At 50.9% G+C, this 25,965-nt stretch overlaps 1 protein-coding gene across 1 annotated transcript; it reads right to left on the reverse strand.

The window, feature by feature from the left end:
• Positions 1-11,647: 11,647 nt before the first annotated feature.
• On the reverse strand, positions 11,648-24,815 carry CMPK2 (cytidine/uridine monophosphate kinase 2). The gene is made up of 5 exons (XM_038560697.1): positions 24,225-24,815; positions 22,907-23,021; positions 21,593-21,794; positions 14,919-15,152; positions 11,648-13,339 (listed from the first exon to the last, which is right to left on the reverse strand). Exons 1-5 carry the CDS (start codon positions 24,813-24,815, stop codon positions 13,222-13,224), a joined length of 1,260 nt encoding a protein of 419 aa, XP_038416625.1. The 3' UTR covers positions 11,648-13,221.
• Between the last annotated feature and the right edge of the window lie 1,150 nt (positions 24,816-25,965).

A 25,965-nucleotide genomic window follows, 5' to 3' on the forward strand; every position in this document is an offset into this window, starting at 1 on the left:
GCTGGCTGGGGGGTCGGCCCCATGCCCAGGTCCCCACCCAGGCTGCCTGGCGCGGCAGACGTTTCCAGGGGGGCAATCCACCCCGAGTGAAGACAGAATGAGAGACAGGCGTGCGCTGTCGGATTTAAAGGGTTAGAACAGGAGTTTTCCATGCTGGCTGAAATCTCACCTCATAAAATCCTGCTCATCAGCCAGGAGGGAGGGGGCAGCTGACATTCCTGCTCCGAGAGGCCCAGCAGTAGAACCGAGTAAGCCGAGCCGTGGAGCCAGACGCTGCAAGGGCGTTCCTGCCGCGCTGCACTGGCCTGGGGCCTGCATCAGCCTCCCGGCCCCCCTGTGCCTTCCCTTACTCCTCAGTGAGATGCAGATACAGGTTACCTGCCTCACAGGGGCGTCTGGGAGACTAAGGGAGCGTAAGGCGCTCAGAACCACAGCGATAGGGAAGTAAGAGCTGCAGAAACACGTGAACAAACCCAACTCCCTCCGACTCGGATGAGAGAATGGCAACTAGGGCGCTCGGTGGGGAGGGGGGTCCTTAAATTTATTCAGCTACTTAATGCCCCTCCTGGCCCTGGACCCTGGTCTCCAGAGGCTCCACCCACCACCAGCGTGGCCCCGGGAGCAAACAGGACCCCCCAGAGCACCTGCAGACTCAGGACCCCCATCTCCCCCCACATCCCACCCCCCAGCCGTCCCTACCACCACCCCCCACCCCGAGGCCAGCACCTTGTGCTCACTCCCCTTTCTTCGGGGGTCTGACCAGACCTCACAAAAAAAACTACCTGGTCTCTCGAGTTCCAGCACTTTTCCATCGTGTTAAACACCACTTGACTTTCCATTTCCTCGTGAAAGAAGAAAGAAAAAAATAAAAAGGAAAGGAAAAAAGGGAGGGAGGGAAGGAAGGAGGGAGGAAGAGACATCTCTCCACCTCCTTTACAGTCTTGTTGGGACAATAAAAGGAGACAATATATTTTAAATGTTAAAGAGAGCTACATAAATGTCAAGAAGAAAAAAAGTGGATCCTGTAGTGCTGACTTCCAGTGAGCGCTTATGGATCCTGTTAATTAAAACGGCTTGTATGACTCTGTGACATTTGCCTGCACTCCAGATAATTCATACACATGGACCCGGAGAACCTGCCGTCTTCTGGGAAACACGACACACGTGCGTGGTTCTGCCGGGAAGAGGCTAGCGGCTGCGGGAAGGCTACTTTAAGCCAAAAGCAGGCTTGGCGTGGGTCTCCGAGGGAGGGGGGCGCAGGGGTCCGCACCACAAGCACCCCCGGCTGGCCGCTGCCCGACGCCCCGATGAGGCCTTGGCTTCAAACGCATGGCGCTGCCGTGCACTCGGCTGGGCCTTGCTGGCCTCGGCCAACGCAGCTCGCCTCTACCACATGGAACCGGCCCTTAAAGGACACTTTTTCTGAAGCCGTGAAACAACGTGGGGCTGAATCGCTTTCGATTCCATGCTGCTGCAAGGACGGCATCTCCCGGGTGACCTCCACGTGCCTGAGTGGGCACCAGAGCTCAGACTTGCTGAACCCCTAAGTTGGAGATTCACCCGCTCCCTGGTTGACCCAGCCCCACTGGCCTCCTTCTGATCCCCTGGACACCTCGAGAACCTGTCAGTACCTCAGGGCCTTTGCACAGGCAGGCAGCTGTCTTTTCCTGGGCCGCGTCTCCCCTGGTAACCGTCCAGCTGGCTTCCTCGCTTCCCTCGGTTGCTCAAACAGCCCTTCGGCAGAGGAGGCATCACCCGCCACCCAGTCTAAAGTCACAACCCCTTCCCCAACCCAGTGCTCCCCATGCCCCTCACACACTGTAACATTGGCGTGGGTAGCTCCTATATTTCTTTCTTCAATCTTGTCTCTCTCCTCCGGAGAGGAGGGATCACGCCCCTGTTTGCCTACAGCTGCGGGCTTGCAACAACTACTGGAGTCAACGGCACTTGGCAGGTTCTCTGTAGATGCATAAGTAAGTGTCTAACTGTGGAACGAAAAGTCTTCTTCTGGGACGCCTGGGGGGCTCAGCAGTTGGGTGTCTGCCTCCAGCTCAGGGCGTGATCCTGGGGTCCTGAGATCGAGTCCCACGTCAGGCTCCCTGTGTGGAACCTGCTTCTCCCTCTGCCTGCATCTCTGCCTCTCTCATGAATAAATAAATAAAATCTTTAGAAAAAAGAAAATTCTTCCCCTACAAAGGCCAAGGAGAACAGTGGGAAGAGCAAGGATCTACAGTCCCAAAGCAGGGTGCCAGTCTCTACTCCTTATGAACTGGGGATATTCAGGGAAGCCTGAACCTTCTCCTGCTTCAGCCATAAAGGGATTTAAAATAGGAAGAACTGACATGGCTTATAAAGGATCTTTTCTACATAAGGAAGAGCCGCACAATCGCAATGCCGTACAGAGCCAGGTGTTCGCTTTTTGGTTTTATTTCTTTAGAACGTCACTGAGGGGCGCCTGGGTGGCTCAGCGGTTGAGCATCTGCCCTCGGTCCAGGTCGTGATCCCGGGGTCCTGGGATCGAGTCCCACGTCGGGCTCCCTGCATGGAGCCTGCTTCTCCCTCTGCCTGTGTCTCTGCCTCTCTCTCTGTCTCTCATGAATAAATAAATAAAATCTTAAAAAAAAAAAAAAAAAAAAGAACATCATGGGGACAGACTCAGCCGTCCCCTAGTGCATCCTAGCATGGTGGGTAAGGGTCTTCGCTGGCTCTGGGTCAGACAAAGGAGGGCTGATTCCAGGCTTGCCTGTTAACCAGCCCTGAGACCTCAGTGGCTGGCAACCTCCCAGAGCACATAAGACCACAGTTGTGGTTGAGTCATGGGTTTCAGCGCAAACAACACATAGGATAATGCGTGTGAAACTCTGAGCAGATGCTTGGTGCTAATCTTTTCATTGGCTGCAGTGAGTCCTATCTCGAAGAGGGAAACAGTCTCCGTTGGAAAAGCGTTTGGTTTTTGACTACAAACGGAAAGAGGACTTCTTGGAAGCTTTCCGTTTATAAAAAACGTGAGGGGCTGTCTCCTGTGTTGGGTGATGGGGTGAATGCTTGAGCTCTTGTTACCTAGATGATAAGGCGTAGCTCTTAACTCTTAGTTTTTGTTGATTAGTAAAATCGAGTAGTAAACCAGCCACCTTCTTGACTCTGGGAGAACACATATTTACCATCACCCTGCTTAAGCTCTCGGACAAATCTGCTCTGCGTCGCAGTAATCCTCTTGTGGAAAACAGCGTCTAGGTTGATGATTTTCCAGAGTGGGGAAGTCTCGGTTTGCCAGCCCCCGAAGTCAGTCGACCACGACCCTTTGAGCCCAGGGAAGTGTGAGCGTCCGGGGTGCTCAGCAAGAGAGGAGGAGGAGGAAGAAGGAAACCGACCTTGACGCGGTGCCTTTTCGGGGCGAGGACTGGTCATCGTCGTGTCTGATTTCTCTCTGACATCAGGTATCTGAGGAGCAAGACCATGTCCTCGGTGGAGAATTGAGAAAATGGGGTCATGGTGAAGTCTCTTGTCCACAGAACTAATAAAAGCCACAATCCACATCCCAGCCTGAGTCCACTTGACAAATCCTCACTGGACAAACCCTTACTGGACTCCTGCTCTGTGCCGGGCACTGTTCTAGGCTCGAGAGCACAGCAATGAGCAGAGCCTCAGCCTTCGTGGAGTGTGTATTCTAGTGCAGAAGTACAAATAAACACACGTATATACAGATAGAGATGTGCAGGTGGATATAGATATAGTTATGGGTGCGGATATGAACATTGTAGGGGCGCCTGGGTGGCTCATTGTAGGGGCGCTCATTGTAGGGGCGCCTGAGCATCTGCCTTTGGCTCAGGTCATGATCTCAGGGTCCTGGGATCGAGCCCTGCCTCAGGCTCCCTGCTCAGCGGGGAGTTTGCTTCTCCCTCTCCTGCTCCCCCTCCTTGAGCACTCATTCTCTTGCTCGCTTCCTCTCTGTCAAATAAATATTTTTTTTAATTAAAGAAATAAATGTCGTAGACACAGTTATGGGTATAGGTATATAGTTACGGTATGGGTATACGGCTATAGATATGGCCACAGGCATAGATATAGTTATGGATGTAGGTACGATAGATGTCGATGGACAGAAACGCAGCGTAGACATCGACTCGGGTGGAGACAGGTAGCAATGGATCAGAACTGAGGGGAAGAGAGAGATGAGTGGTATTTTAGACCGAGTGATGGGGAAGGCCTTTCTTGGGAATAATGCTATACAGACACCTAAAGGAAGCCCCCCATGATGCACCAGGTGGCTTGGAAGGATCAGGTCAGGCGCTGTGCAAAGAGTAGATGATGGGGGGCAGCACAGTGTGGGTAGAAACACCAATGAGAGGTCACTGCAGGGGCTCCAGTGAGAGGTGGTGATGGCAGTGGTCATGCATCGGTCACACGAAGTCACATTAGACTCCCCTAGAGAATTTCAAGGGAATGCTTTAAATAAAAGACTGATTTACCTAAAGGCCTTGTGGGAGCCGGGGCGTTTGGTAGCCCCTCCATACCCACACCGTGCGTTCCCAAGCTCTTGAAACAGTAACACGGTGGTACAAAAACAACATACCCTGTGCTGATTCTGTTAAAAATTATAAGGGATTTTAGGACCCTCAGTGGATTCCATCCATTAGGCAATGATGAAGTTATGGCCTGGAAAAGTGGGAAGCTCTGGATCCCTTTCCAGCCTGAACTTCTTGTTTTGCAAACAGAGTAACGTGTGCAGGGCCACAGATCCACTCAGCTGGGAACCGTTCCTACATCTGTTCTCATCCAGGCCTTTCATTCATCACTTTTTATTTATGCCCAGAAAAAAAAGGAAGACAATAATCGTTTATTAAAAGAATGACCACCATTCTTATAAACATATCTCTGTATTTCCTACCAAATCCTAACCTCGTCTTTTATGCACGTTTTCTCCAAGTAGAGAGAGCCCAGGGCCACGAGTCAGAATATTCGGCAGCTTGGGGAAAACACCTTAGCAAAAGTTCCGTCCACGGGAAATGTGGGAAGAAATATTCTTTTACACCTTCAGACAAGTCCATGTTTGTGGATCGCTTGCCTTTTATTTATTTTTTTAAACAACAGAAGGAAATATTTGGGTGAGTTTTTTTTTTTTTTTTTCGATTAAAACTCCGAAAATAATCTTTCCTACCTCAAGGATGAACACGAAATGCATTACATTTGGAAGAGCTTAAGGACCAGGTTCAGCCAGAAGTGAAATTTGATAGTTCCCCCAAATGCCTTATTATTTCAGAGAAATGGGACACGCCCTCAATTACGGCCAACTAAGCAAGACCGTTAATGTCACGCATGTTAATAAAAATCTTGGAGACTTCACAGGAAAGTTTATGACGTGTGTTCTAAACCGGGGTATTTTGGTGATTGTCAATAATTACAAGAGCTTGGACCTTGTGGAATCCATTAGCCGTCCCCAACATAAGCAGTGCCATTTGCATCTAGAGTCATATAAGGAAGGCGCCCTGGCGGGGAGGTTTTAAAAGCAAATAAACAAAGACACATAAAAGCCCCAGAAAGTTCCTTAAAGCCAGATCTCAAATCATAAACCTCACTGGGGAGAAAATAGATACGTGCATGTGTATGACCTCAAACAGGTCGGTGGAGGGCGGGATGATCTGATCTGCGCCGCGGCAGATGCGGGGACACGGCCTACCAGCCGCGAAGCGCGCTACAAAGAGAATCCGCACAACTTTCTTCTATCCTCTCGCATCTGCTACCCACAAATCCTACGACCCTGGGCAGCACAAGTCTTTCTCCCGGCCTCATTTTCCACGACTATTAAAGAAAGAGATTGAGCTCTCCGATCACTGAGGTCTTTCTTTGAATATTTTTCTGACCCTGGGGCTGTATTTAGAATTCTTGAAGCAAGAAATTAGCCACTTTTAAAGACGTGCCACTTTGACCTAGAAATGTTCCGTGTTTTGTCCTTTGTTCTCCCATTAGAGCAGACATTTAAATAAAAATGAAAGAAACCACTGTTGTTTTTCCAAGCACAGTTTGTGTGTAATGAGGGAAGTGATTATCTCGGACGCGAGAACAGCTCCCTTGGAAATGTTTAAAATTGGCTCTTTTCCTCCCTCTAGTGGAACCGTGGGGTGTTTGCTCTGCACGGAATTGCCTGAAGCCTTCAAGGGACAAAATAGAGAAAAAGACAAAGTTGCAAGCAGGCGTCAAACCAAACAAATTTGAAGCAAGGTTTCTGCCCAAAATGTCTTATAGGTTTTACTTTGTTTCAAAAAAAAATTCAAGATTAACAGTAAAAACTTGCAAAGTCGATGTAGACCAATGCACAGCCTTCAAACAAAATACTCAGGTCTGAATTAGATATTTTATATTTAACTTATGGCCACAGAGAATCTTGAAAGCAGGGGCACCTGGGTGGCTCAGTGGTTGAGCATCTGCCTTCAGCTCAGGGCGTGATCCCGGGGTCCTGGGATCGAGTCCCACATCGGGCTCCCCGCAGGGAGCCTGCTTCTCCCTCTGCCTGTGTCTCTGTTTCTCTGTGTGTCTCTCATGAATAAATAAATGAAATCTTAAAAAAAAAAAAAAAAAGAATCTTAAAATCAGTTCACTTAAGAAAATTAGTGGGTAGAAGCATTTGGCTGAGTAGGACAAATGACCCAGCGCTGAACAACAAGGTGCAGCGTTTGGCAAGAAATGTTCATGTCAATCCAGCTTAACCCGTATTTACACCTATTTTAGGGCAGGTTCTTCTGTTTCCATGTCTCTGAAACCTTTCTCAACACCCCCCAGGCAACGTAAAGCATACCCCGGTTTGTCTTAAACATCTATGTACACCAGCCACAGAAGGTACGGCGATGATGCTCAGGACACGTGTGTGTGTGTGTGTCCGCCTCTCCCACTGGCCTGTGAGCTCCTGGTAGGAGTTCCTTCATCTACTTAAGAAGAGGAATAGGGGGTGGTGGGGCCTCTGACGTTGTTGGGGAGACTTACATTCGATTGTCTAAAACTTACTGAGCTGAAGAGTTTTTTTTTTTTTTTTTAAGATTTTATTTATTTATGATAGACATAGAGAGAGAAAGAGGCAGAGACACAGGCAGAGGGAGAAGCAGGCTCCATGCCGGGAGCCCGACGTGGGACTCAATCCCCAGACTCCAGGATCGCACCCCGGACCAAAGGCAGGCGCTAAACTGCTGAGCCACCCAGGGATCCCCAAAGAGCTTGTTTTTAAGTAAAATCAAATATTGCTGTGCTGCCTGAAACCATGGAGCTAGCCACCCCAACCTCAACCCTCTTTGGTCCTGGGAGAGGGATTTTCCACCAGGAAGAGTTGTAATAGGATCTGCACGAGGGGCACCCGGGTGGCTTAGCAGTTGAGCGTCTGCCTTTGGCTCCAGGCGTGATCCCAGGGTCCTAGGATCGAGTTCCGCTTCTCCCTCTGCCTGTGTCTCTGCCTCTCTCCTTGCGTCTCTCATGAATAAATAAATAAAATATTTTTAAAAATAAAATAAAATAAAAAAGATCTGCACTTTGGGCACCTGGGGGTTCAGTGGTTGAGCATCCACCTTTGGCTCAGGGCATGACCCCGGGGGGCCTGGGATCGAGTCCTGCTTCTCCCTCTGCCTGTGTCTCTGCTTCTCTCTCTGTGTCTCTCATGAATAAATAAATAAATACCTTTTAAAAATGATATGCACTTTAAAGAGTGAACAGGAGGCCACCTGGGTGGCTCAGTTGGCCAAGCATCTGCCTTTGGCTCAGCTCAAGTCATGATCTCAGGGTCCTGGAATCAAGCCCTACATCAAGCCCCCAGCTCAGCTGGGAATCTGCTTCTCCCTCTCCCTCTGCTCCTCCCCCCTGTTCATTCTCTTTCTTAAGTAAATAAATAAAATCTTTAAAAAATAAAATAAATAAAGAGTGACCAGGGTACAGGGAACACAGATACAGAGGTCAGTGGGTGTCTACAGCAATAACCCAGAAGGTGAGAGCTTCACTCCATGGGATCCAAAGCCACACTTAAAGCTTTCGATCTTACACAGCAGCCAAGAGCCGCCACCGAGCGTTAGCAGAGCCTGAAGAAAGCATCTTACCGGGAAGGTGCAAAGGCACAGAACCCCACGTTCGAGGAAATGAGGACTTTGGGCAAAGCTATAATTGACAGTCCTCCTAACTCTGGGAAATGAACTAGGGGTGGTGGAAGGGGAGGAGGGCAGGGGGTGGGGGTGACTGGGTGGCGGGCACTGAGATGGGCACTTGACGGGATGAGCACTGGGTGTTATTCTGTATGTTGACAAATTGAACACCAATAAAAAATAAATTTATTTAAAAAAAAAAAGAATGGCCAAAGTAAAAAAAAAAAAAAATTGACAGTCCCAGAGAGATCAGTAAAGACCTAAAACCCAAGAAAAAAAAATTTTTTTAAAAGAAAGAATATTTAGGTAACAATACAAAGAGAGGAAGAGAATGAGGAAAGGATCAAGGGAGGGAGAAAGAGAAAGCTTTCAGAATTTACAGACATCACAGCAGAAACAAAAGTTTTAAAAAGATTTTAGACACAAAGTTGAAGAAACATTCTAAACAGTAGTAAAGAAAAGATAATATGTGACAGAAAAGATAAGGAAATTAGAAAACCAGTCCAACATGTCCAACATCTAAATAACAAACCATGTAGAAAAAAAGAACAGAGGAACAGACTTCATCAAGGAATAACAATTCAAGAAAATATCCCCAAACTCAAGGATATGAGTTTCTAGAGGGAAAGGACCCAGCAAGAGCCCAGCAAAACTGGACAGAAACACACTCAGCGGATCACGTCACCGTGAAAGTCAGAACCTACAAGCCGGCTCCCCACGGGGAAAAACTAAGTGGGAGATGCTGAGGCCAAATAACCCCCCCAAATTCCTGCCTCCAGGCTTCACCCCAGAACTGAGAGTATGAGCTCAGTGAGGGAAACACAGAGAGCATCCATCTCTCCGTCCGGGACCTTGAACTTCTCTGAACCAACCTGAAATAAAGTCATGTCATAATAGGGGCACCTGGGTGACTCAGTCGGTTACTCGTCTGCCTTCGGGTCAGGTCATGATCCTGGGGTTCTGAGATCAACCCCCATGTTGGGCCCCCTGCTCAGTGGGGAGTCTGCTTCTCCCCCCATGCTGTGCGATCTCTCTTTCTCTCTCGCTTTCTTTAAATAAATTTTTAAAAAAATTAAATAAATAAACCAACTGGAACCAGCTATCTCAACTGGAATGATTGAGCAAAGGAGGCCTTGACATCTACTTTCCTGACTTCTCAGTTCCTTGATGTCTGAATATGCCCCAAGGGTCCGTGAGCCCCCGGAGAGGAGGACCCGATGGCTGTGGAACTGATGCTGACCATGAAGCCAGCTATGGCTGGGGTTGCGTGGAAGACAGACTCGGGAGATCCAGACACCAGTGAGACTCACGCAGAGGCCAAGTCCATCATGAAGGGCTACAGGAAATAAATTTTAGTCACCTATGCCAGCAGGGCCATCCACACCCAGTTAGAGAGGAGATGATGGGACCACGGGCCCAATTCCCCTCATCCCCTTGCCTCCAGGCACCCAGATACCACCAAGGAGAGGGACCAGGATGAGGCTTGGAAGATGGGGGAACCTGACCCACTGAGCATTTTCCCTCCAAGACTGTGCATTACCTAGGAGGACCGTCGAAAGGTCACGTTCTATTAAGTTTAAATCTTTTTTTGTTAAGATTTTATTTATTTATTCATGAGAGACACATAGAGAGAGACAGAGACATAAGCAGAGGGAGAAGCAGGCTCCCTGTGGGGACCCCAATGTAGGACTCAATCCCAGGACCCCAGGATCACGCCCTGGGCTGAAGGCAGATGCTCAACCACTGAGCCACCCAGGAGTCCCAAGTTTAAATCTGATAAGACTAAATACTTGTCCTCTACTAACCATTATGGTGCTTGTGACAAAGACCCAATTATTGACAGGCAACACAAAGGGAAAACGTCTTCTCCTAGCTGTCGATTACAGCTATGGGCTGAACGGATTTCGGGAAGCTTTTAAAGTGAAGAAAAAAAATTCATACTTTCACGGGGTGGGGGTGTGGGGAGAAAGGCTGGGCTCCATCTCTCCTCTCCCCATTCATACAAGGAAAATATCTAAGTCTATGAGCGAAGCTGCATTCACTGAAGCCTGAGGGTTCAGATGGACTTGCCGGTGGATGTATTTGCCGACAGGAAGCATAGCTTAGTGTCTGGCTCCTAGGTTCAAAGAAAAACAACAGCTTGCGTATGAAGAAAGCCTAAGGCCAAAGCCACTGTCTTCCAGCACACCTGCAATCCTATTGCCGCTCTACTGCGCACAGAGGTCCCATGCTGGAGCTGCCAGCCTAGCAAAATGTAAAATAATCTTAGCGACATCCTTACTTTTTGCTGAAATGGAAATCCCTGGCTTTCACTGAGAGAAAAGTATTTTTGATGCTTCACACCTTCTCAGGTGCTTTGCATTCTGCTCAGGATTCCTTTAAAAGGATTTAGCCAATGTCTTTAACAAATACATATTATACATAACTGTACATTATGCAGATACATAAATATGCCCCCAATTATTTGAAGTATCTTATGCACACACGATATGGCATTTATATGTGCATCACTGATTATTTCCTTGATACACATTCCAGAAAGATCCCAGGGCCCAAACACTTTTAGGATGCTACACCCATTGGGGCACCTGGCTGTCTTACTCTGAAGAGCGTGCCGCCCTCGATCTCGGGATTGTGGGATCGAGCCTCACGTTGTGTGTAGGGATTGCCTTAAAAAAATAAAATCTCTAATAAAAAAAAAATGCTACACAATTGCTCCAAGAAGAGAGAGATTTCACAGAGAGAAGGGTCAGCAAAAAAAAAAAGGAGTTTCCAGTCTCGAGAAGCAGGGGCACGTGGCTGAGGAGTCGGAGGCTGCACACACAGCCCCTCCCTAGGCAGACACAGCTTCAGGGAAACACACACATTCATACCTAGTCCACATCGACGTTTGCATAAGTAAAAATAAGAAAGCCTCGATTCTCCATCTTGATGCGGCCCCTTCTTCTCTTGGTTCTGAGATGGCTCACCGTCACCCCGAACCCCAGGCAGTGTGAAGGGTCAGAAGGGGAGGGGACCGTGCCCACGCCCCTCTGCTCACAGACCACCAGAGGAACCTGCGCGGGGCCAGTTGGAAACCCCAGAAATGTGCTGGCGATCCTTGGCAGCCAAATGTCAAGAAGTCTATCACTGTGGAACAAAGGGAGAATAACTATCTGGGACACCTGAAGGCCTGTCACAAGAACAGAAGCGAGCATGAACTTGCCACGACACGGAGCCAAGCAAATGCTTCCTTGTCATCAGCTCCTGGGTAGGAGGTGCTGTCCAGGCTCACGCTTACAAATCACGTACCCGTCACTGGGTACAAATCCTCGAGTGTACAAAGAGCTGTTTTTTTTTTTTTTTTTTTTTTTTCTGCTCCATTTCCTGGAACAATGTTTGAAATAAAACAAAAATGCCCTCCTTCCCCTGAAAGCACTTTGACCACAGCTTCCCGTGGGCCCACGAGCTCCCACCTTCCCACCTCACTGACCGAACCGGAACAGCCCCCGCCCCCCCGCCCCAGAACAAGAGGCACTTGTGACAACGCCATGCATCACAAAATCACAGCAACTTTATTCATTTGCAAGGTACAGAAGGAAGGCAGAAGATCTTTGTTCTTCTAGGCTGCCGACGTTGGCTTTTCAAACTGTTCCAAGCACAGAAGACCAAGAACATAATTAGATATCACATCTCTCAGAAACCTAGTGCTTTAAAAAATATTTGCGACGGAAACCAATTACATATTTATACACATAAATATATCATGTAAAAATTACCTATCATTCTTTGGGAAAACGGTATTGATATAGTTATTAATACTAAACTTTACTATAATTTAAGATTCTATAGGATAAATCTGATAAGGCCTGGAATGTAATTATCTGCTGGCGGGGGGGGGGCGTTGGACATCTAACCTGCAAACTTCACCTGAGACCTGGAAGGAATTGCAGATAATCACCTGGTTCAGCAAACTCCTTAGGACAGATAAAGAATCATCATCACTTTTTAGATCAAGTTACATGGACTGGTGATGTTAAGTGACTCACCCAAGGCTGCATAGTTATCAAATTTCCTCTTTCCTCAGCTTTTTTCCCCCCTAGGCACACAGATCTCAACGCCGATTTCATGTGCAAGCATGAGACATTCAAGTGCAAGATAATTTTCTAAGAAATCCCATTCCAGGATCCACTATGCTTATTGAGTAAGATAAATTAAATCTGTGTCATGAAAATACACAACAAGCACTGCATTTAGCTTCTTGGCTTCAATTTTAATTAGTGAAGCAGAGCCCCCACACTGAGGAGAAACATGGTGTAAATATCAATATAACTATATTGCTCGATTGGCTTAGTTTAATGCATCCAGTTCAGTCCAAAACACTCATCATATCCAAAGCCGTGTTTTTCAGAGGAAAGGAAAGAAACATAAGCAAACGGAACAAAATTCAAAGGTTAGTATATTTGTAGTTAGAGCATCTCAGGCTGGCAGTCTCTACATTTGACTCTGAAGTGCTAACCAAGAGGACCGTCTCAGGGGTCGGAGGGCACAAGTCATATGTCTTCTTCGTAAGTGCCGCCTACCCGAAGATGGCTCTGTGGGCGTGTCCCCAGGCAGCCAGGACACACGGACCTTTTCTTCCGGAGCACATGGCTCTAGGATCAGGGCTGAGTCCCCAGGGATGGAGTGTGATCATATTGGGAAGAAGGAAACTGTGTCACATGGAGATCTCATTAGGGACCCAGGTGTAGGCACGGGAGAGGCTGACGGGGCTCCCGGTGACTTGGAACATCTTCCTGGTCACTTCTGTGTACGTCCTGGTACATCCTTTCTGGATGAGACAAAACTTGGAGGGATTTCGTAGGAATCCCCAGGAAAATATTACAGTGGAAGGAAGCAATCGCTGATCCCTGGCTGGAATGCGACAGTCTCAGCCTTGATGGGTCCCTTGGTCAGAAGGGAGGACGGTCATTCAAGTAAAATCGAAATGCCCGGTCTCCAATCTTCTAGTGCACACCATGTGTATGCAACAGCCATCTGGGAAGACCGTGTAACCAGTCGTGGGCCTGAATGTATCCATCAACATCAAATCCAGCAAAATGTATAATTACGTTTGGAGTAATTACAATTAATTACAATTATTTTGGATTATGCTTAAAACCATCTGGAGGACTTCCTCTCTGGAGGGGCTGGCATCCACCAAGAGGCAACCAGGGTTCTCCATCCGCTGATAGGACATTTCTACCCTGAGGACAGGCAAAATGAAAAGAGTTGGCTCAGTTTGTAACACGGAACCTCCGTGCAGATCTGTCTTCCTACCGTAATGTACGCAGCTTGCAGGCTGGGGCCCCCCTGTTTATCCACAGGAGAGATTCGATACATTTTATTTAAGAAATCATAAATTCATAATAAGGCTGAAGAGCTAGCAATTAGTGTTACGTAGGACCTAGCAAGCATCAGCACGCTGCACGGTTCTTCCCGTTTCCTACTGAGGGTAACCCCGGAAAGGCAGTGACATCATCCCCATTTTGCAGAGAAAGCAGCAGAGGCTCATAGAAGTTAACTAGGGGCACCTCGGGGGCTCAGAGGTTGAGCGACTGCCTTGGGCTCAGGTCGTGGTCCCGGGGTCCTGGGATCAAATCCCGCATGGGGCTCCCCACAGGGAGCCTGCTTCTCCCTCCGCCTGTGTCTCTGCCTCTCTCTCTGCATGTCTCTCATGAATAAATAACAATACAATCTTTAAAAATTTTTTTTTTTTAATTAACTAATTGGACAACTGGGAAATTTCTCCACGGTCTGGGTTCGGACAAGCCGGACGTCCTCAGCGTAGACACTGGTTTCACGGGTGAGTCTTCTAAAGTGTCACCAGGTTCCCACCTCATCCTCCGGGTGGGCCTTGCTGCCTGTGCCACGGCCCTAGGGAAGCGGGACGGCCTGGGGCTCCGATGGACGGACGCTGTTTACCGCTCACTAGCTGGGGGAGCTCAGCCAACGTCTCCCCACCCCCGCCCCCGCCTCTGTTTTCTCATCTGCAAAACGAGGTCTGCAGTCATGCCTTCCTGGGGAGTGCGTCACGAGGTCTAATTGAATTAATCCAAGCAAATTGTCTGACATGGTTTCTCTGCACACAGCTGAGTTGTTATTTAATTATTTATCGGAGGACCGTGTTAGGAGAGCACTGTTATCATTGTTTATTTATATAAACTGCTCTGCTCTGGCTCTTTGAACGAGCCCTACAGATCCCATTCACACCCAGTCACAAAGCACTGAGGCGGTTCACACCCTCCTGCTGGGGTTTCCTAGATTTCTAACCAAAACAGAAGCACCACCTTCCAAATCGGAACGATCGGGATTGTCGCCCCAGTTTTACTAGGTGGTAGCTGTGCTAATCATCTAGACAAATCTAAACTTAACCCTTGGAGCCTCTGTTTTGTCAACGGGACAATGTGGCTGATGTGGCCCCCGCAAGGATCCAAGAGCATCAGGACCCAAATGCCTGACACAGAGGAAGCATCTGTAAGGAGAAGTCACGTGGAGACCATCAGCACCCAGAGCCACCGCACGATGACCCAGGACCCGAGAGCCAGACACGCGTCCTGTATGTACCCGGGTTCACACTGTTCCCAGCACAGCTGGACTAGAAGGAAGATCTGACGCCCGGTCCCACAGCCCATGGTAACACTATTATCACAACGAGCCTAACGTGGAGGATAGTGTCCCTTGGGTTTGAGAACAATGTCATCTTCTCCACATCCCTAAAGCCAGTGCTGATCCCAGCTCCCCACCATGACCCGGAACCCCTGGCGTTCGCATGGGGACACCTACTTCTGACGGAAGATGCTGTTGGCCTCCAGTTCAGTTTCTTCTCTGGTCCTCTCCATGCCCCGGCCCTGAATCCTACGCATCCTCTCCTCGGGACTCACTGTGAGCAGCAGAACCAGGTCGGGTTTGAGCAGGTCCCTGGGCCACTGGTATATAGAATGATGGGCCGGGGGCAGGTGCTGGAGCCCCCCCGTCACCTCGGTGGCTATGGCGTAGGTGGCTGTGCTGTGCCAGTACCTGAGAAGGACAAGAGGAGTGAGTTCTCCATGCCCAGAGGCCAAAGATAGGGCGTGCCCGAAAATCAGCTGGACAGAAAGTTGAACCCAGGGATGGCTCTGCTCAAGTTTCTTAGCATTGCATATGTTAAATAAATAAAACTAAATCTTTTTTTTTTTTTTTAATTTGAGAGAGAGCAGGGGAAGGAGCAAGCCGAGGGGGAAGCAGACTCCCCAATGAGCAGAGGCCCGATGCAGGACTCCATCCCAGGACCCCAGGATCATGACCTGAGCCGAAGGCAGACAACCCACTGAGCCCCCCAGAAGCCCTTAAATCTTATTTTCAAAGTATTTATAAAATATAAAAAATAAGCCAAAGTCAACAACAACACGAGGAATGGAGTGGGGTCATCACGGTTACTCAGCTGAAACCGCATTTGTCGCCAGGTGACACTGTTGGGTCTCTCTGGCCTGGCCTATGCTGCCTTCTGTGAAAGGGAGGGCGACCGGGATGAGAGGTGCACCTGGTAGTCCACATGCATTTAATCTTGTCTCTTGGCAAATAAAACTTTGCAGGCCCATTCACTTCCAGGTTGTTTTAAAGTGCAACTTGTGGATGAAATCCACGTTCTGGGGACCCTGTCCTACCCAGTGCCCGGCCACCTCACTGTGCCTGGCATCTGTAGGGGGAGAGATGCACCCAAATACGACCTCCACTTCTCCATGAAATCCTCCCTGAGCAGAGCAGGGCCCTCTTGACTGGCTTGTTTTAAATGTCTGAGGGGGAAGAACGGAAAATCACAACCAGAAAAGAAAACCTATTTTTTTTTAATTTTTATTTATTTATGATAGTCACAGAGAGAGAAAGAGAGAGAGGCAGAGACACAGGCAGAGGGAGAAGCAGGCTCCATGCACCGGGAGCCCGACGTGGGATTCGATCCCGGGTCTCCAGGATCGCGCCCTGGGCCAAAGGCAGGCGCCAAACCGCTGCGCCACCCAGGGATCCCAGAAAACCTATTTCAAAATGCCCCACGGCTTTCCACTGCGCGCTGGAAACGTCCAGCCTAACGAAGACCCAGCACAGCACGCACGGTGCGTGCCCCGGCATGCTGCGTCAGGCCAGCCTCTCCTCACACCCTCTCCTCAAGCCGGAGTGGGCTGCTCGGTGAGCAGAACTCCTACTCAGCCTGCAGAGCCCTGCTCAGAAAGCCCCCAAGCAGAGCTCACTGTTCCCTCCTCTGGGCTGTCAACGCCCTTCACACTCGACTCTACTGAAGTGCTTCTCGTGGTAAGGAAAAGACACTGGTCTGGAGGTAAGACCTCTCTTTACTCCCCTTAGAAGTTTCCTTTCTTAGTCACACCTGCATTTCAAAAGCTGAAAAGCTAAAACCAGCATCTGGCACGCAGTCAGTACACACACAGTACACGTCCTCTGGGTGTGCAGATGCCAGTGTATTCATTGGCATGGCTTATTGTAATCTCGTCCTGTTCGCATCCTATTCCAATCTTTAGGGACTAAATGCAAAACTTCAAATACGTATCAAAGGACTATCGCCTACAAGTGATATTTGTGAAATGGTTATGAACATCCCAATGTGGAGACGTACCTATGGCCTCCTCCTTGTGAGTATGTTTAATGCACTGCCCTCAGGGTTTTAAAATCCTAAATTCTGGGGGCACCTGGGTGGCTCTGTGAGTTAAGCTCTGACTCTCGGGGGGATGCTGGGTGGCTCAGTGGTTGAGCACCTGCCTCTGGTTCAGGGCCTGATCCTGGGGTCCCAGGATCGAGTCCCACGTCGGGCTCGCTGCAGGGAGCCTGCTTCTCCCTCTGCCTGAATCTCTGCCTCTCTCTCTCTCTCTCTCTCTCTCTCTCTCTCTCTCTCTCGGTCTCTCATGAATAAATAAATAAAATCTTAAAAAAAACTAAAGATGAAAAACAAATAAAATCCTAAATTCTCAATCATTTTACATTTGAACTACTTCTCACGCTGAAAAGGACATTTTGGAATCTACCGAATAAATTCACAGTGTCGTCTGAGCTGCACACTGCTTTATCCCCCGCCGCCTACTTGCTCTGCGGACCCAAGTAACTCATTTAAGCCGCTAGAGCCTCAATTTCCTCCTCCCGAAAATGAGAAGGATCCAATCTTTGTTTTCCTCCCATAGTGGCTGCAAAAATAGACAAGTGCTTTAAAAATTGTGTCATGCCGTCATTATAAGATAATACCTATGCTCACTGGACACTAAAGTTGCATTTTCAACTGACAACGATGCAGACAATATCAAAAAGGACCAAAAAAATTAATTTGGGAGGGGATCAAGTCTGCTAGCATCTGCCCTTCAAAGCCCCCCCGTCCGCCTCCAGAAGCGTGCTCTGCAAACCCCCAGGCTCCGCAGCGGCCAGCTCCCAGAGCCCCGCCTGGGAGCGCTCCTCTCTACCAGGGCCCTGATTCCCCACCTACGAACACGTGCCTTCACCTCCTCTGTGAGTGCATCTTGTCTCCCAAGCTGAATACAATCCATCCAGGGTCCAGGGGATCTTCTTCTTGGTTGCCAATTTTCACCACAATTTGCTCTGCATTTTGCACATGTCCCAGGCTCACTGAATTAAATACTCAGCTATGAATACAGAGGCTGATATCATCTTCATTTTAAAAGGCTTCTTTTTGCAGAGAAACCGTCAGCAAGAATAGATTTTTAAAGGTAATGAGGGTGATTAAGTTGCCAGCCTTAACCATAGGCACCATCAAAAACTACTCTGTCTCCCTCGTTTGTTCAGCTAGGTGATGGTGCAGTCTAAAACGGATTTCATTAAAGCCTTTACACATGAACAAAACCCACCCAGACAACAAATAACTGCTCTTTTCTTCTCACTTGATGTGGTGATACAGTATCTCTTTAAGGCACCAAATTGCCGACCACGACCACTCGCAGACCTGAAGGAAAAGCAAGGGAAGAACGAGAGCCCTGTTTTCTGTAGCTGGAGCTCTCTCACGGACGACGCGGCGGCTCGCTTCAAATAATCACACACCCTCTGGCCATCAACTGCAGACTCTCCGCTCTGTAGGATTTTCCATTCCCGCCATCCCAGGGAAGCCCCATCGGTTCAAATCAAATGCAATTTGCCGACACGTACACGGCTTCTATAAGAATGCTTTATATCTTAATAGCAATTTGCTTGCTCAAAGCATTTCCACCTCTATCAACCCATTGGCGATTCATCACCAGTTCTAGACGCAGGCCGGGGAGGGGTAAGGAATATCTCCATTTAGCAGCCTGGGACGCTGGGAGCAGAGAGGAGAGGTATCTGTCTACACGCAGAAGCCAAAGCAGCTTCAGGACTCGGGGGGGATGTCTGAAGAAATCACCTGCCTCCGGAAGCCACCCTGTATCAGGACAAGTTTGGTCTTTCTCCTCGAAAGAGGATGCTGTATGAAAAAAAAAAAAAAAAAAAGACCTCAAATACAGTAGATCTGGACACGTTAATAATAATAGGGCAAAAACGCCCCATGGGCAAAGAATCCCACAAAGGGATGCAATCTCTTACCTTCTCTAGGATCGTCTATAACTTGCAACCTTAAAAGAACACTCTTGCCACCCCCAGAGTTTACCCTGCCTCCTGGCATCGTGGCGTGGAGGACAGCGCCGGCCCTCTAGCTTATTCTCACTGTTTTCATCTTGCCTGGTACCTTCGCCTCCTCCCGCTTAATACCCTACACATGCTCAGAACTGCCTTCTCCTGGACCACTTCAGAGATACAGAGAAAGGTATTTCAAGAAAGGGGTAGAAGTTTCCGGATACCGCCCACTAGCTGGCAACTGATCAACTTACCCCCCAGGCACAAGTGGAAACCTGGAATAAAGGCTGGCGATGCTAGGATAGGAGTCAAAGAAAACCCTCAAACACTACTGAGGGGGGAAGACAGCAGGAGCGGTGACAACCACTTCAGAAAACTTTTCACCAGACCTGCTAAAGCCGAACACACGAGAAGCCCACATCCCTACAGTTCACTCCTGGGAACCTGTGCACCAGAACTGCACATATGCCTGCAACAAAGTTACATAAAAAACATTCATGGGGCACGTGGGTGGCTCAGTCGGTTAAGCGTCTGACTCTTGATTTCAGCTCAGGTCATGACCTCAGGGTCGCAAGATCCAGCCCGGAGTCGGCTCTGCGCTCCGCATGGAGTCTGCTTGAGAGTTTCTCCCTCCCCGCCACCCTCAGCCCACACTCTCTCTCTATTAAAAATATATACATTAAATATATATATAATATATGAAAATATTAAAAAATAAATAAAAAATAAAAAAATATATATATATGTTCATAGAGGCAGGGCGAGTGTCACGCAGCATGAAGTCAGCTGCAAACAGCACCAGCGCAGAGCTGCGCGCACAGACAGGCGCAGCACAGACCCAGCAAATCCCCAGTGACGGAGGGGAGGGCCGTGGCTACCACGGGGTGGGGAGAGCAGGGAAGAACAGGCCGTGGTGCGGAAGGAGAATGAGGTGGCTTTGTGAGGTGTGGCGACGCTCCAATGTGGGTGAAGGCTCTCCTTGGGTGGGTTCACTGCTCAAAATTCCTTGAGGTTTACATTTAGGATTCGTGCTTTTTCCTGAATACTTGTCATACTTCCATACAACTGCTTATCTTTCCAGAATAAGTAAAATTGCAGACAGAACAATACACATTCCCTGAGTTAAGCAATAATTGAATTGCAATCGATGACCTTTTGTACTTTGTTATCAGTTGCGTTTCGCTCTCCTCAGCCCTCTGTTAGATTCGTTCCATATCCTTTCACCCCTCCATACTCTCCAGGTTGTATTATTTTGCAGGTCTTCTACTGGACATCTGTCTGCAACTGGATTTTTTTTTCAGTCAAACTTAGGGCTTTGTAATCCATGCACACCGATGCACTGTACCGCTCCATGCTGCTGAACGGCGCTCCACTTCACAAATATGCTAGTATTTATGCGCCCTTTCTTCTACTGACGGGCCTTCGGTTTTTCAAATTGTTCAATATTATGAACGCAGTTGAAAGAAACTCTTGTGTTTCCTCAGGAGGGAGAAACAGTGTGCATTTTGCTGCACTTTCACAAATCACTCTCCAGCCCTTGTGCCAGGGCCCACCCCCCACCGGCACCTTGTAGGGCTTTTCTCCATCCCCACATCTTCAGCTCCGGGTCTAAGGACCTTCCTTCCCGTTTGGTTCCCACCAGCCTGATGAGAGCAAAATGGGATCTCATCGTGACGGTGATTTCCATATCATCGAGTTGGGTGGCTTTAACCGAGGCTGACTTGCTTGCCGTACACTTCAACCATTCTTGTGGTGTCTTATTCTACTTCTTAGGTACGGAATTTTAAAAATCTAAATCAGGGGGCCCCTGGGTGGCTCAGCTGTTGAGCGTCTGCCTCTGGCTCAGGTCGTGACTCCGGGGTCCTGGGATCGAGTCCCACATCGGGCTCCCTGCATGGAGCCTGCTTCTCCCTCTGCCTGTGTCTCTGCCTCTCTCTCTGGGTCTCTCACGAATAAATGGAATCTTTTAAAAAATGTAAATCAGTTTGCGTCACTCCATTATCTGAAACTTTCCAATGACTCCCCCTGCACTTAGATTAAAATCCACCCTATCCTGGCCTATGGGCCCCACTGTTCTATCCCCTGCCTCTCTCCGTTCATTCTTCCAGAAAGCACCCCCTCACCCACCATGTGCTCATCACACTGGCCTCTTCCTCGTCCTTGAATACACTACCTTCTCTCTGCCTGTAGGCTTTCCCCTCACTGACCCATCTCTCCCTAATGCTGTTATTCCACAGCTTTCATTTCCATCTCTGGGGGCATTCGGAGCTCAGATCAACGTTACTTCCATATAGAGACCTTCCCCAGCCGTATCCACCTTGACTTATCCTCTTCAGAGTATTTATCGTTCTCTGATATTATCATAGGTCTTGATAATGCTCCTGCAATAGTATCTTTGCTCAATGAAAGCAGAGCATCATCGTTTAGCTCATTTACCACTGAATCCCCTAAATTGAGAGTCTTTGGCACACAGTAGATGCCCAATAAATGTTTTATAAATAAGCTGATGAACAAATGGACCTGAAAGCATTGATTTCTAAAGCAGAAGCTTCTACTTCTGTCAATACCCTCAATATTCTATTTCCAGCTCAGTCAAGTTTCTTAACCCCTGCAAGACCTAATGCTTCTCATCAGTAAATCAGGGATAACATTTAGTACCCACCTCACCACGTAATCACTCCAGATATGGTATAATAAAGGTATGCTCTTAGCAAAATGCAAGCCTGTGGTGTAGATGATTAATCAAACATAGACGTTATTCCTATTCCTATCATAATACAGTTTGACTCAGTAGATTAGATACAGGGGTATATGTGCATATATAGGTACACATACACTTACATGTTAGGAAGAAAATGCCAAGTTCACAGCATCTTTATACCTACCTGTCTACAATCACAGGAGATTTGGTAGATTCTTTAGCTATTTCAGAAGCTACGATATAATTGCCCAAAGAGTAAAAAGCTCTTCTAATAATAGTTGGTTCATCGTCAAAGATCTTCCTCCACTGGCTAATGCAAGCGGGCGGCGACTTTAAGAGGGCAGCCTTGAGGGAGTCTGAGACGGACTGGGTCACAGTGGTTTTACCTGCAGGACAGACACAAACATAGCGCTTCGTCATCACAGCCACCATACCACTCCCAAAGGCTCATATTAGCTCAGAGAGACTGAAGATACTCTATCCACCTCTATCTAAATCAAAGCAGTCCATTACCTCCTGTGATTCTTGATTAAAAAAAAAAATAAGAGTAGATGCAGGCCTTTGGGAACCTGGGTTTCCTCTCTGTGGTATCACAACACTTGGAGGAAAACTGAAATGGCACCCCTGTCTACAAATTAATGCTAAGGGCAGCCCGGGTGGCTCAGATCACTGCCTTCAGCCTGCTTCTCCCTCTGCCTGTGTCTCTGCCTCTCTCTGTGTGTCTCTCATGAATAAATACTTTTAAAAATTAAAAAAAAATAAAAATAAAAAAAATTAATGCTAAACTCTGGTATAGACCTCCAGGCCCTGGGATAACCTCCACCTGGTTCTTCAAAACACCGTGCACCTGCTGTGGAGGGAGCCACAACTCGCGCTGAGCCACCCGTGACGTCAGCCGCAGGCTCCACCTTGTCCTCGTCGGTATCCTGCTGCCCTGGGAGCCTCGCTTCTCTTGCTTTTGTGTTTTGGGCTACGTGTGAGTGGTCCGTTGTGTTTTGACATCTGTGTGGCAGCTCCAAGGCTTTTTCCATCCACTTCCTAGTTCTTCCTAATTTTGCTGCAAAAGGGTCCTCTGCACGGCCTGTGGTTCCCAAATGCCCCAGGCTGGCTCAAGTCCCTGCACTTTGGCCCACACTGTTCCTTCTGCCTTCCTCATCTGACCACCTCTGATCTGTACTGAAAACACAGTCCAGGTGTCATCCCTCCAGAGCCATCTGCGGCCCACACCGAGCATTAAGTGCCTTCTGGTGGTTGCCAGAGCACCTGAGGCACAGCCTCTCCACCTCTCCCTGCACACACCCCCCCCAGGTCCTACTCATCTTTACATGCCAGGCCTGCCTAGCTGCGTGCCTGGCGCACGCCCGAGGCCTACACGACGCTCGTGGATTGAACTCTGTGTCAAGTTTTGCTTCTTAAGACCACTCTGTACACTCCCCCTGTACACTCCCCCACGAGGGATCAACCAACTGCATTGCCTGTAACTAAAAGGTAATATTACCAGTGGCATCCAGTCCTTCGATGACAATGACCGGGAACTTCCCCTTCTGGACCTGCTCCGGGCACTGGTCAACCAGGTCGAGCACTGCTTGAGCTTCAGGAATGAAGGGGACACACTGCAAAACAATGTGTGGGCATCAGCAGTGAAGCAACGGGGCTTTTGCAACGTCTAACTGCAAAGGACAAGATTGCGCGACGCTCAGAAGGCTCGAGGTGTGTTTGATGCCATGTGGAACTCATAGCACTTTGAACCTGGGGAGAACTGAATTCCTTCTTTTTTTGTTGTTGTTGGTTTTTTTTTTGTTTGTTTGTTTGTTTTGTTTTGTTTACTGAAGAGCTGTGGCTCCCAGAGGCGGTAGCTGCTGAGATCACTCAGCGGGGCAGCCCTCCCCGACCCGCCGCCCCAGGGCAGGAAGGGCAGGCAAGACCCAGGTCCAGGTCCCCGGAGCAGGCGGCACCGTCCCCTCCTAACCGCTAGGGGGCGCAGAGGAGAGCGGCGCGCGGCGGCCCAGGTGTGCGCGGCCTCCAGCGCTCTCACCTCCGCGGTCCCTCCGCCGCCGCCCACCCCTGCCTCTCTGCTGCAGCGAGGCCCACGCGTGACTCCATGCGTGCATGCATCCGAGGGCCAGCATGGCCAGCCCCATGGCAACTCGCTCAGCATTAACCCCCATCCGCGGACCAGGGAAACTGAGGCAAGGCGGGATCTGAGAACCTGAAAGTGACACCTGGCGTTGGGATTTAAACCCAGGCGGTCGGTCCCGCCCTCCCCAAAGCCTGCGAAATACAGTAGGTTGCACCGCGCGGCCTCGGGAGGCCGACCTGGGCGTCCCCGCCCACCCCGGGCTGCGCTGGGAGAGCATCTTCGCTCTCCTCCCCTGGGCACCTGCCCTGTGCCATTGTCGGCCTGTCCTACACGCGGCAGGGGCAGGTGTCACAGACGGAAGGGAAAACCGTGGGTTGGATGCGCGCAGCCCCCGGTGGGGGACGAGTTTCTTAAACCCCCAATTCATGCCCTTTTCTCCCCCGAACCACGCCCGGGCATCCCAGAGCAGTGTGGCTGCTTCCCAGGCACACGCTCCTCCCAGGTACCCCCCCCCCCCGCCCCTCGCCAGGTGCCTTCGGAGCGGCCGCCGCGAGCCCGACGCGGGCACCTGAGCTCCCGCCTCCTCCTCGGAGGAAGGGCTCCCGGCGGGCAGGGGTGCAGGGGTGCAGGGGAGCGGAGTCGGGCGCTGCGGGGTCATCAGGTCCCCGGGCCACGGCGTCCCCCCCGGGCCTGCGGGGCGCCCACCCCCGGGCGCAGACACGGCGCAGGCTCTTACCGCCTCCAAGACGGCGCGGGCGGCCCGGCGGTGCGGGAAGACGGCGGAGCTGGGCAGGTCGGGCAGCACCGGGTGCAGGGCGGGCTCGGGCACCGACACGACGCGCTCGCAGGGGCCCACCTGCCGCCAGCCCTCGCCGCCGCGCGGCTCCCACAGGCGCTGCCACACCTGCCGGCGCGCGTCGCCCACGAACTCGCCGAGCCGCGGGCCCCCCGGGGCCTCGCCCAGCAGGGCGCAGAGCGCGCGCCGCGTGTCGGGGCCGTGGCCGGGGTCGAGCAGCAGGAAGCCGCGCTGCACGCCGTCCGCGCCGCCGCCGGGGCCGTAGCACAGCAGCGGGCGCAGCTGGCAGCCCCGCAGGGGGCCCCGGCGCAGCCCGAGCAGCAGCCGCTGGAGCAGCCGCGCCGCGCGCACCCGGGCCGCGCAGCCCCCGCCCGGCGCCAGCCCCGCGCACAGCAGGTAGCCGCGGCCGCCGGGGCCCAGGAGCGCGGCCGCGCGGGGCTCGGGGCGCAAGCCCGGGTCGGGGCCGCCCACCGCGAAGTGGGCCAGCGCGCAGCCCGGCAGCTCCAGCGCCAAGCGGCGCGGCGGCTCCATGGCCCGAGCCGAGGCGCCGCAGCGGGACGGGCGGGCGGGCGGAGCGGGCGGAGCGCCGAGGCCTTATGCGCCCTGGCCCGCCGCCGCCCCCGCCCGGGAAACGAAAGCTAAGCGACCCGCGGGCGGGGCGGGGCGGGGCGGGCGGACCCGGGCGCTTCCGCGGCCTCTGTGTGCTTCGGGGGCCGCGCACCCAGCGACGGGGGGACGGGGGGGGGGGGGGCGGCCGCAGGAGGCGCGCGCGGTCCCCGCTGCACCCCCACCCCCCCGGGGTGCTTGGGCCCCGCGCTGGAGCAGATGGATGGCCCCAGGCCCTGCACGGACCGAGCCCCCCTCTGGCTTCCTCCCCACCCACCCCGGGGTGCTCTGGGCCCTGCGCTGGGTGCGGGGAGGGGGCAGATGGATGGCCCCAGGCCTTGCACAAAGCAAGCCCTCCTCTGGCACCCCCCCACCCCCGGTGCTCTGGGCCCAGCGCTGGGTGCGGGGAGGGGGCAGATGGCCCTGTTGGGTACGGCCCGGGTGTGCACGCGTGTGTGCACGTGCATCTCTCTCTCTCTCTCTCTCTCTCTCTCTCTCTCTCTCTCTCAGAAACAGCGCGCGCCCCAGCTCTGCCCGCCTCTTGTCTCTCTGCCCAACCCCAGCTCTTCAGTGCAGTGCGGAGGCCTGACCCGGGCCTGACTGGCGTCCAGAGGCCCCCTCCAGGACCTCAGGCCTCCTCCGCCTGACCTGCTGTCTCTCTCGGCCTCAGTGGGACCCAAGCCCCAGTGGCTGCCTGGACTGCCTGAACAGGGAGCGCCACTCCCTCTTCTTCCAACTACTCCCCTCCCGTTTGCTGACTCGCAAACCAGGCAAACCAGGCCCGATCTGCAGGGGAGCCAAACTGAAGTCCTGCCTTGGGGTCAGGTTTGTGGGTGGTAGCCTGCTGGCCCAGCCCAAAGCCCACAGCAGCTGCAGCAGCCCTACTTTGGCACAGCGGCTTTTACACAATCGTGCGGATGTCTGGTTTTTCACTCACGAGACAGTATCTTGGGAAAATGATTGTCAAACAGACTTAAAAGTCCTGTGGGGGAAAACTCATTTAGGATAGAGATAAAGACGAAAACCATTAGGTGAAGTGAGGGCAAATAAGCTATGATTTAAGCAATTTGGATTT

The sequence above is a fragment of the Canis lupus genome, chromosome 17 (genome assembly GCF_011100685.1).
Source record: "Canis lupus familiaris isolate Mischka breed German Shepherd chromosome 17, alternate assembly UU_Cfam_GSD_1.0, whole genome shotgun sequence".
NCBI classification, from domain to species: Eukaryota; Metazoa; Chordata; class Mammalia; order Carnivora; family Canidae; genus Canis; species Canis lupus.

What these genes read in the sequence shown, in the direction of transcription:
- CMPK2 (XM_038560697.1), bottom strand. Translation starts at nt 24,815, where the DNA reads ATGGAGCCGCCGCGCCGCTTGGCGCTGGAGCTGCCGGGCTGCGCGCTG. An exon ending in CGAAGGACTGGATGCCACTG is followed by an intron (nt 21,795 to 22,906) that starts GTAATATTACCT and finishes TCTGTCCTGCAG; the next exon opens with GTAAAACCACTGTGACCCAG. An exon ending in AACAGCATCTTCCGTCAGAA is followed by an intron (nt 13,340 to 14,918) that starts GTAGGTGTCCCC and finishes GCCTGTCCTCAG; the next exon opens with GGTAGAAATGTCCTATCAGC.